General features: G+C 37.4%; 1 protein-coding gene across 1 annotated transcript; it reads left to right on the forward strand.

The window, feature by feature from the left end:
* Window positions 1-3,157: 3,157 nt before the first annotated feature.
* Window positions 3,158-10,981, forward strand: LOC103520476 (lisH domain-containing protein C1711.05-like; the record flags this gene model as incomplete). The annotated part of the gene is made up of 3 exons (XM_008485571.1): window positions 3,158-3,168; window positions 3,450-3,773; window positions 10,679-10,981. Coding segments are annotated over exons 1-3 (638 nt in total), but the record flags the coding sequence as incomplete, so codon positions are not given.
* Window positions 10,982-12,153: the final 1,172 nt, after the last annotated feature.

The raw sequence follows: 12,153 nt of genomic DNA on the forward strand, positions 1-12,153 counted from the left end.
GTGTTATCATAAAAGTAGAAGAAGAAAAAAAAAGAAGAAGAAGAAGAAGAAAAAGAAGACGAAGAAGAAGAAAAAGAAGACGAAGAAGAGGGAGAAGAAGAAGAAGAAGAGAAAGAAGAAAACATAGAGCGTTATGCCAACTTGGCTGCGGAAAATATTTCAGAATGAAGAAGATTTTGGGGAAGAGAAAAACAGAAGGCAACACAAGAAGAAGGAGGAAGAGAAGAAGGAGAATGAGGAGGATTAAGAGAAGAGGAAGAGGAAGACAGAAACGAGGAGTAACAGAATGAGGGGAAAGGAAGAAGAGAAAAACATGCAAGAACAGCAGAAGGAATAGAGTGCACGGGGGAAAGAAAAAGGAGAGAAGTAAGAGAAAGAGATAGAAAGGCGAGGGAATATCAAGAGAAAAAGGAGAAGTAAGAGAAAGAGATAGACAGGCGAGGGAATATCAAGAGAAAAAACACAAGTTAAGACCAGAAGGAGAGAAAGAAAAGGAAGACGAAGAGGGAAGTGGAAGAAGGGAGAGGTGTAGGGGAAAAAGAAGGGGAAGAAAAAGAAGGAGGAGGAGAAGGGAAAAGTAAAGGAGGAGTATTTTCGCTTTCACATTAATCAAATTCGATCATAAATCACAAAGACGAAAACTTCTTCTCCTCCTTCTCATTCTTCTTCCTCCTTCTTCTTCTTCTCCTCCTTCTCGTTCTTCTTCTTTCTTCTTCTTCTTCATTTTCCCTCTTTAAAATAATAAAAAAAATATTGTTTCAGTAGGTCTATATCTCTATAAGAAGGTAAACTATTTTCATACAGCCTACTAAATTTGTAATCGCCCTCATTTAACAATTTCATTATCTTGCGAAAACAAAAGGCCCCCATAAAATACAAGTCCAACGAATTGTAAGTCTTTTTGTTAAGGCCATTATCTTGTAAGCCCCCGTTATTACAGAGGTAATAACTTTCATAACACCTTTGTAATTTATGAAGGTACTTTGTAATAGGTACTTATTTATGTTTTAGCTAGGGAAAAGGTAACACCCTTGTAATGTACGTACTTAGCCTACTTATCGACAGTAAATACCTACTTTGTACTTTCTTAAATTGGGTAGGTACATAGCTCTATTAAGTAATAGGTAGGTATATGTATTAGGGAAAAGGTAACACCCTTGTAATGTACCTACTTATGCCTACTTATCGACAGTAAATACCTACTTTGTACTTTCTTAAATTGGGTAGGTACATAGCTCTATTAAGTAATAGGTAGGTATATGTAGTTCCTTTGTAGGTAATTATTAGGTAGGAGCAATAATTAGGTACATAGGTAGGTACTTAGGTATATAAATTCCCATACCTAAGTCGTTCTTAAATAATTTAATTCTATTAGGTATTAATATCCTATACGTATTTATTCATCTACTTACCTATGTATACCTTCATAGTTCATTACCTACCTCGTTGTTTCTATAGAGAGCTCTAACGCAACCAAGTCATTAAAGTTTAAACGAAGGTAAACGAAAACTAAATGTACGTCATTATTTATACATGAGACTAAAAGGAGAGAGAGAGATAGGAAGAAAGAAAGGAAGAGAGAGAGATAAAGAGGGGAAAATAAAGGGGAGGAGGGAAAGAGAAAGAGAGAGAGAGAAGGAGAGAAAAGATGGAAAGAGAGAGAAAAGGGAGGGAGATACCTAGGTAGAGAGGGCAAAATAGAGAAGATGAGAAAGTAAAAGAGAGAGAGAGACGAAGGGAGAGGGAAAAACTCTCTCCCTCTGTTTCTCTCCCTCTCTCTCTGTTATATCTTTGTCTCTTTTTCCTCTACACTCTTTCTCTCTCTTTTCTAATTTCTCTATTTTGTCTCTCTCTCTCTCTCTCTGCTATATCTTTTTCTATTTTTCCTCTATATTCCCTCTCTATCTTTTCCAATTTCTCTATTTTTTTCTCTCTCTCCCTCCCTAACTCTTTCCCTCATCTTCCTTTCTCCTATCTCTCTACATTTCTTTTCCAGTCTCTCTCTCTATCCTTCTTTTCCTTTTTCCTTCTCTCTCTTTCTCTATCTATTTCTTTCTTTTTTTTCCAGCATTTTTTTTTCTTCCCTCTCTCTTCCTCCCACATTATGATAATCTTCTCATTCTTCTCTATCTCTTTCTCCCCCCCCTCTTTAATTTTTTTCTTCAATCCTTCTCTTTGTCCTTCTTTCTCTATTTTCTTTCTTTCTCATTTTGCCTTTACAATTCGCCCCCCAATATTTTCATAAGCCCAGCCTCTCTTTCTCTCCCTCCCTTCGTACCCCTTTCGCTCTCTCTTCCTCTCTCTCTCTCTCTCTCTCTCTCTCTCTCTCTCTCAGTCCATATCTGTAAGCCTTTTTATGATAATTTTTTAGAATATGAAGGAGAAGGGAAGAGGAAGAAAATGAGGGCAAAAAGGAAGGAGAGGAAGAAAGAGGGAATAATAGGAGGAAAATTGTATTTTTTCCATTTTCTCAAATACTAGAGTGCACAAATTGAAAGGAAAAATAAAACCAGAAAGGTGGAGAGAGAGAGAGAAGGAGAGCGAGAAGAGAAGCAATGTATGGAAATTTGATAAAGAACAATAAAACTGATGGAAAGAGAGAGAGAGAGGGAGGGAGAGAGAGAGAGAGATAGATGGAGATAGAGAGAGAGAGAGGGCGAGAGAGAGAGAGAGAGAGAGAGAGAGCTGGAAGGAAATTTTTGGGACTAAAAGATTTTCACAACCCTAATTTTTACTTTGCTGTAAAAATGCAAAGTATCACACCCTGTGGGGATGTCTTCTCACTTTCTCTCTCTCTCTCTCTCTTTCTCTCCCTCACTCTTTCTCTCTCTCTCTCTCTCTTTCTCTCACTCACTCTCTCTCTCTCTAATGTTTCCTAATTATTCACCAGACAAGGGACTTCTTGAGAAAGGCTGTTTTTCTTTTTCCGTCATAAAGGAGAAAAAAAGGCATTGTAATTAGGAGAATTTTTATGAAAATTAATTATATTATTAGCGAGAGCTGAGAGAGAGAGAGAGAGAGAGAGAGAGAGAGAGACAGAGAGAGGGAAGGAGGGAGGGAGAGAGAGACAGAGACAGACAGCGAGAGGGAAGGAGGGAGAGAGAGAGAGAGAATGAGGGAGGGAGAGAAAGAAAGAGAGAGAGGAACAGACACAGTAATGGTAAGAAGGTAATACCTACCGTAAAATTTTCCTTGATTTTTCGAGTCAAAGTGTAGTACTGTTAGGTATAAATAGATTGGAACAGATAAAAGTTCAAAGAGAGAAATAGAGAGAGAGGGAGAGAGAGAGAGAGAGAGAGAGAGAGGAAAAGGAAGAAATATTGAAAAAGAAGATATAGAAGGGAGAGAGAGAGAGAGAAAGGGAGAAAGAGAGAGAGAAAGTTCATCCTGATTCTGAAAACATGACCTGAATAATTATCCGTTCTGATTTTTTTACTACTCTTATGCAGGAGCAATAGTAGCAGTAATAGTGATAGTAGTAGCAGTAATAGTAACAGTAATAATGATAGTAGTAGCAGTAATAGTAACAGTAATAGTGATAGTAGTAGAAGTAATAGTAATAGTGATAGTAGTAGCAGTAATAGTAAACTTTTACTACTCTTATGCAGGAGCAATAGTAAGAGTAATTGTGATAGTAGTAGCAGTAATAGTGACAATAATAGTGATAGTAGTAGCAGTAATAGTGATAGTAGTAGAAGTAATAGTAACAGTAATAGTGATAGTAGTAGCAGTAATAGTAACAGTAACAAGAGTATTGCATACTCAATTGAAAGGTTCATAAGCTCCCTGCTGATCTGCGTCCCATTTTTTCGACTATCAACTATCAAGCAGTATTAATGGAATTACTTTTTATAATTTCAAAATTTCACATTATTTATTGATATACCTACTTGTTATAAATTTATTCTATGCTGCCTTTATTACTGTGCTGAAATAATCTATCGATTTAACCTCTTTGACATCTCTATGAAATTTATGGTGGGATTAGCGAGTTTTAATTTTTAAATTTTCACCCATTGTGCACTATTTATTTTTTAACCCGCTTGCAGCATGTAAATTCTGTCTGGCACTTTTCTACTTAGGACCTTAGGTGTCATTATGAAGAAGCTTTTTTTTTTTTTGACATAGGTATCTATCTTACAATTAATAGGAACAAATAATCACTATTTTAATCAAAAGGCTAATCCAAAGCTAAACTCATGAAAGCTCTCTTCAAAAATTCCCAAATCTCAAATCCCACCTCATGGGTTTTCTAAGTTTCTATTTTTAAATTCTCCCGGGGAAACATCCCAAGGAGGTTGAAGTAAAAGGGATACTTAACATGAAATGTTACAATACCTATACATATGCATATATCAATTTGCACCTATGAATTATACTGAAACAGATTATAACAGACAAAATAAAAAGGCTCCCTACACACTATCAGTCAGTTTGGCTCCAGTCGATTGTTCTCAGTCCAAATGGCCAGCCTAGTTAGCTTAGTTGGTAGTGCGTCTGCCTTGTAAGCGCTAGGCCGCGGGTTCGATTCCCGCCCGGGGCGGATTTTCCTCCCTTTTCTTTTCCTTTTCTCTTTTTCTCTCTCCCACGCTTTATTTCTTTACATTTATTATTCAATTTCTAATATTTTTTAAGTTCAAAAAACATCTTCCTTCTATCCCACCCTCCCCCCTCTCGCCAGAATCTCTCTCTCTCTCTCTCTCTCTTTCTCCTTTTATTTTTCCTTTCTCTCTCTATTTTGCGAGAACTTATCTAAATCATTTGAGTCTTTTTCACTTCCTTTGACTCTTCTCTCTCTGTCTCTCCCTCCCTCTTTTCCCTTTCTATATCTCTTTATCTCTCACTTCCTTCAATCAGTGTTTGAATACCTACATAGGTATCTTAGAAAATTTGCCATAATACAGGCATCATGTTGTATTGTATCCGAAAACGAATACCCCAAAGTCGTATCAAGAGTATATATATGTAGAATCCACTATAAAAAAAAGGAATTTTAATTGTGTTGAGCATTAAATGCTTGTCACAAATGTCCTTCCTCGCTTGATAAACTACGCTAAATTTAATGACTTGACTTGGACTCGAACCACCAACCTCCAGATCCAGAGTCCACCGTGCTAACCACTACACCACTGAGGTTTGTTGTAGAATCCAATATATTCAACAGTGGAATAAAGAAAGAAAATGAGAAGGCATAGGCTACAGAGAAAAAAGAGACCTACTCTCATAAGACAAAAAGAAGAAAGAGGAGAAGAAAACGAAGAAAAACAGGGGGTGTAGAAGAGAAAAGAGAAGAGGGAAGAGTAAAAGAAAACGGGATAGAAAAAAAAAATAAAGACAACGAAGAAATACCTAGACATATAAGGGAAAGAAGTGAAGATGAAGAGAGGGGAGTAGTAGAAGAAGAAGAAGAAGAAAACGAAGGAGGAGGTTGTAAAGAAGATAAAGACGAAGAAGAAATAGGCATAAAGGAGAATGAATTAAAGATGAAGTTACAAGAGCAGAAGAAGAAGAAGATGGAAAAGGAGGAAGTGAAAATGAAGAAAGAGGAGTAGTAGAATAAGAGGAAGAAGGAAATACTGAAGAGGGGAATTTATAGGCTAGAGAGAAAGAAGAACCCTACTCCTGTAGAAGAAAAAGGAGAAGAGGAAGAGAAAACTAAGAAAAACAGGAGGAGGAGGAGGAGGAGGAGGAGGAGGAGAAAATGGAGGCCATGTTAAGTGTTCCGGAGGGAGGCAGCCGGGTTTCATGTTTCCCTGATGGAAAACTTTCTGCTCGTTGTATTCAAAGGAGGCAATGAATACAAAATGTGCAGAAGTAAAAGAAAAGTGTCTACACAGGAGAAAGAAGAACAAGGAAAGTGTAAACTGAGAAAAAGAAGGAAGAAGTAGGCTGAGAAAAGTGAAATTCGTGAAAGATGAAAGACGTGAAGAAAGACGGGATAAAGAGACCGAGGAAGAGATAGCAGCAGAAAATGATGAAGGAAAAAAAAAAGAGAAAATAAAGAAGGAGTGCCTATGCCTACCTAAAGTTGAAAATCTCTTATTGGAAGATGCAAGACAAGGATGAATAAAAAGATGATGATGTAGTTGAAGGCAAAACAAAAGAAGAACAAGAAGAAGAAGCAAATGAAGGCCAAATAGAAGAAAAAGGTAAAAAATACAACCTTGACTTCAGTCTGTATTTTAAGAAGGACAGGATAGAAGTAAGCCAGCCATTCCTAGAACGAACCATGTCTGTATAGGATAAAGTCCGTCCCGGGCGGAAATCCTCTATGAGTCTATGCTGAGTGCTAACTTTGGAGTCACTCTGTATATTATGCTAATATTATAAACAAACCTACAGAGTGACTTTGGACTTTGCAGTCACTCTGTATATGCTGATATTATAAACAAACCTACAGAGTGACTTTGGACTTTGGAGTCACTCTGTATATGCTGATATTGTAAACGTAAAGCAGGAAGGGAGGAGGGAACCACCACTTTCGTGTTCCTGGTAAAAAGACCTTTAATTTGATATGTAGGAAAGGATGTGAGGGAGGGAGAGAGAAAGAGAGAGGGAGAGGGAGAGAAAGAGAGTGAGATTTGGTGAGAGAGTGAAAGAGAGAGAGAGAGAGAGAGAGAGAGAGAGAGAGAGAGAGAGGGTAAATAGGAAAGATTGTTTAAGAAGGGGGAGGGAAGGAGAGAGAACGAAAGAGTTAGAAATAAAGGTTCTAGGTAGGAAAGGATGTGAGGGAGGGAGAGAGAAAGAGAGAGGGAGAGAAAGAGAGTGAGATTTGGAGAGAGAGTGAAAGAGAAAGAGAGTAAATAGGAAAGATTGTTTGAGAAGGGGTAGGAGAGAGAAGAAAAGTGTTAGAGAGAAAGGTTAGGTAGGAAAGGATATGTGATGAGAGAGAGAGAGAGAAAGAGGAAGAGAGAGATTTGGCGAGAGAGTGAAAGAGGGAGAGATAAATAGAAAGTTAGAGAGAAATAGAAAGAGAGAGAGAGAGAGAAAGAGAGAGAGAGAGAGAGAGCGAGCAAGGAAGACATATTAGGAAAACGTACGAATACGTTCTTCTTCTTTTTCATTTTTTTCTTTTTTTTTTTTCTTCCGCCGTGAAATATTTCAAGTACGTGATAGCGAGGATCTAAAACGTACGTTGAGCTCCTTCTTCTTCTTCTTCTTCTTCTTTTCCTTCTTCTTCATATTCTTCTTCTTTCTTTTTCTCCTCCTCCTTCTTCTTCCGCCGTGAAATATTTCAAGTACGTGATAGCCAGGATCTAAAACGTACGTTGAGCTCTTCCACCCAACCGTTCCATCAAGAACGTCCGCCATTTTTTCTCTCGGATATCTCACATGCATGCTTTGGAGTCAAAGTTGGGAAGGAAAAATTGGATGAAGGAGAGGGAAGGAGAAATAGAACAGAATAGAATAGAAATGTGGTACCTAATACATCATGGTATTGTTTATACACCTAGGTATTGTAGTTAAACAATAAGCCCACTCTGAGGTTTAGGTTAGGTATACCTGATCAGGGCAGCCTGTCAGGTCTACCTGATAGTAATAATAATAATAATAGTGCTTATTTATACTGCTCGCATAGGACTGAAAAGTCCCTTTACTCCAGCAGTAGGCTACTACTATTATTGTGGTCAAATTCTCAAATTATATTGAGGATAAAATTCCATACCTCAGCTGGGATTGAACCCACGCCCTCCTGTTTACCAGGAAAAGAAGAGAATTAAGTAAATTTTGGGAGAGAGAAATTTTGGGAGAGCAGAAAGTAGATTGGTAGAGAGGAATACTACACCACCGAGGCAGGTAGTGAGTGGCTGGCCTTAGGTGTAAAGGCAAAAAGACAAAAAGGATTGGTTATGCTTTTTTACAAATCTACGAAGAGTATCATAATTTAAAATCTTCAGTTGTTGGTTCGTTGTTTGTCCCAAATATCTGGATTTAGGTAATACCAAATACCTATTATATCCAATTGGACAAAATGCAAGTTTACACATACTAGGTAGTAACATTTTTAAACTTACCTCTGATTGATCGGTAGGTAATTGTTATAATTATTACGAACAGGAATAGAGTCCAAGATCTTATTGTATCCAACATGAAGACTTACCTGAAAAAATAAATAAAATTGTTTGGGTTAATTTCCTTAGGTGTAAAGGCAAACAGACAAAAAGGATGGGTTATGCTTTTTACAAATCTACGAAGAGTACCATAATTTAAAATCTTCAGTTGTTGGTTCGTTGCTTGTCCCAAATATCTGGATTTAGGTAATACCTATTATCCAATTGGACAAAATGCAATTTTACACATACCTACTAGGTAGTAACATTATTTTTAAACTTACCTCTGATTGATCGGTAGGTAATTGTTATATTACGAACAGGAATAGAGTCCAAGATCTTATTGTATCCAACATGAAGACTTACCTGAAAAAATAAATAAAATTGTTTGGTTTAATTTAAATTTCTTTTAACTAGGCGTCTTTTTTTAGGAAAAAAAAACGGCCCGGGCGGGAATTGAACCCTGGCGTACTACCTTCCGAGTCAACTTCGGCTCGAAGCGGAAGTTTATCAAACTTTTGTATGAAAGCCGCATATTTATTTTGATTATGCAATGTGCTTGACTTAAAACATACCATGGGAAATCCCCAATAGGTTTCAGCTGTCAGGTGCTTTTTTTAGTCTACCTTCCCCACCTTCCTATGTAAATATTAAGGAGAAAATTAGGAAAATTATTTCCCCTCCACCTATTTCCCTCCCTCCCTCTCTCTCTTAGCTCTCTCCCTCCCTATCTCTCATCTATTTTGGGAAGTTTGTTGTTACCTATTTTGAAAATGAATTTTCTAAGAAAACAGAACTCAACTGTAAAGTTTAAAATTGGATGATTCTAAATATAGAGTTCGAAAAAGAAGGATATAGGTACCTCGGTAACATGTAACATCTAACATTCCAGCTTAGTTAGTTTGGAAGGTAGTGTGGGTGCTTACTTTGTAAGCACCAGGCAGCGGGTTCGATTACCACCAATGGATAAGGTTTGTTTTCGGAACGGCTGGCTTTTTCCTATCCTGTCTTCCTTCTCTCTTCGATTTGGGGTGATAAGACCTCAATTGTTACAATTCTTTCCGTCAAATCCCTTTTAAAAAGGGATTCGATTTTTTTTTTTAATTAGGGAAAAAGGGGGATAAAAGGAAGATGTTGAAAAAGAGGGAAGCTTAAAAAAATCCCTCCCTCAAGTCCCTCACCATAAAGTTACCATCCCTAAAAAAAAAAAAAAAAAAAAAACTCTTTCTCTCTCCTCTCCCTCTATTCTACCTAGGAGCAAAAAATCCCATCTGAAAGCTTTTTCTCCCTTCCTGTCTCCACTCCTCCCTCGATTTCCTCTCCCTAAACTTCCCCCACTCTTGATTCTCTCTCTCCCTTTCTCCACTCTTACCTCCCCTTCTCTCTCCCTATCTAGTCACCGTTATCATTACTTCAAATGGGGAGAGAAAAAGGGACAAAGGGAGAGATGGAGGGAGAAAAGAACGGGATGGGTGGGGGTTAAAAACCTTTTTCCCATTTTCTCATTTCTTTCTCATCATAAAACGTATCATAAGTCGTCAATTTCTCGTCAATAGCTTACGACGTGCCAAAGTCGAGAAAGGAAAATGAGAAGAAGAAGAAAATGGAGGAGGAAGAGGAGGAGGAGGAGGAAAGGGTGGAAGAGAAAGAGAAGTAGAAGGAAGAAGAGAAGAAGTAGAAGAATAAGGAGGAGGAAATGGTGAAAGAGCATTAGGTAGAGGAGAAGGGTGGAAGGTGAAGAGGGAGAGAAGAGGAGGAGTGGTAGAGGGGGAAGAGAAAGAACAGTAGGTGGAGTGGTAGAGAAAAACACAAGGCAACACAAGAAGATGGAGGAAGAGAAGAAGGAGAATGAGGAGGATAAAGAGAATATAAAGAGGAAAGACAGAAACGAGGCGTAACAGAATAAGGGGAAAAGAAGAAGAGAAAAACATACAAGAACAGCAGAAGGAATAGAGTGCACGGGGGAAAGAAAAAGGAGAAAAGTAAGAGAAAGAGATAGAAAGGCGAGGGAATATCAAGAGAGAAAGGAGAAGTAAGAGAAAGAGATAGAAAGGCGAGGGAATATCAAGAGAGAAAGGAGAAGTAAGAGAAAGAGATAGAAAGGCGAGGGAATGAGGTTCGTTCTCGGAACGGCTGGCTCTCTCTTATCCTGCCCTTCTTCTTTCCCAGATTTTGGGACGATAGAACGTTCCGTTGTTGCAGCTCCCTCTATCAAACCGATTGAACAAGTTCACAAAGTTACTGAGTCCTCCATCAAGATTTTGAAAAGGTGTTTACAAATAATACCTCATAGTAAGTCTGGAAAGAAAGGAAACTATAGATTGTGAAGAGGATAAAAGCATTTATTCGCACACCTTTTGGTGCGAGAAAGTTCAATATACATAAGTAAAATGGAAATGGATGCCCGGAGCTATTTGCTGTCTTGTGTTCTTCACACGATAGGTGTGTTATCTTAGAAAACGAAGGAGGAGGTTGTAAAGAAGATAAAGACGAAGAAGAAATAGGCATATAGGAGAAGGATTTATTACCAGATCTACAAAGGATTTCCCTGATTTCTTATCTTTCAAAATCCTCTACTGTTCTTTAGTCCGTGGTGTCTTGGAATTCGCTTTGCTACTCTTATGCAGGAGCAATAGTAACAGTAATAGTGATAGTAGTAGCAGTAATAGTAACAGTAATAGTGATAGTAGTAGAAGTAATAGTAATAGTGATAGTAGTAGCAGTAATAGTAGTAGCAGCAGTAATAGTGATAGAAGTAGCAGTAATAGTAACAGTAATAGTGATAGTAGTAGCAGTAATAGTAACAGTAATAGTGATAGTAGTAGCAGTAATAGTAACAGTAATAGTGATAGTAGTAGCAGTAACAGTAATAGTGATAGTCGTAGCAGTAATAGTAACAGTAACAAGAGTATTGCATACTCAATTGAAAGGTTCATAAGCTCCCTCCTGATCTGCGTCCAATTTTTTCGACTATCAAGCAGTATTAATGGAATTTTGGAATTACTTTTTGCAATTTCAAAATGTCACATTATTTATTGTTATACCTACTTGTTATAAATTTATGCTGCCTTTATTACTGTGCTGAAATAATCTGTCGATTTAACCTCTTTGACATCTCTATGAAATTTATGGTGGGATTAGCGAGTTTAATTTTTAAATTTTAACCCACTGTGCACTATTTATTTTTTAACCCATTTTCCCTTTCTATATCTCTTTCTCTCTCACTTCCTTCAATCAGTGTTTGAATACCTAGGTATCTTAGAAAATTTGCCATAATACAGGCATCATGTTGTATTGTATCCGAAAACGAATACCCCAAAGTCGTATCAAGAGTATATATGTAGAATCCACTATAAAAGAAGGAATTTTAATTGTGTTGAGCATTAAATGCTTGTCACAAATGTCCTTCCTCGCTTGATAAACTACGCTAAATTTAATGACTTGACATTTGTATGAAAGCCGCATATTTATTTTGATTATGCAATGTGCTTGACCTAAAACATACCATGGGAAATCCCCAATAGGTTTCAGCTGTCAGGTGCTTTTTTTAGTCTACCTTTCACCTTCCTATGTAAATATTAGGGAGAAAATTAGGAAAATTATTTCCCCTCCTCCTATCTCTCCCTCTCTCTCTCTCTCTCTTCGCTCTCTCCCTCCCTATCTCTCATCTATTTTGGGAAGTTTGTTGTTACCTATTTTGAAAATGAATTTTCTAAGAAAACAGAACTTAACTGTAAAGTTTAAACTTGAATGATTCTAAATATAGAGTTCTAATAGGAAGGATAATTATACCTCGGTAACATCTAACATTCCAGCTTAGTTAGTTTGGAAGGTAGTGTGCTTACAACGGGTTCGATTACCACCAATGGATAAGGTTTGTTCTCGGAACGGCTGGCTTTTTCCTATCCTGTCTTCCTTCTCTCTTCGATTTGGGGTGATAAGACCTCAATCGTTACAATTCTTTCCATCAAATCCCTTTTAAAAAGGGATTCGATTTTTTTTTAATTAGGGAAAAAGGGGGATAAAAGGAAGAGGTTGAAAAAGAGGGACGCTTAAAAAAATCCCTCCCTCACCATAAAGTCATCATCCCTAAAAATAATAA

This window comes from Diaphorina citri, unplaced genomic scaffold, assembly GCF_000475195.1.
Source record: "Diaphorina citri unplaced genomic scaffold, Diaci psyllid genome assembly version 1.1 scaffold3665, whole genome shotgun sequence".
In the NCBI taxonomy this organism is placed as follows: Eukaryota; Metazoa; Arthropoda; class Insecta; order Hemiptera; family Psyllidae; genus Diaphorina; species Diaphorina citri.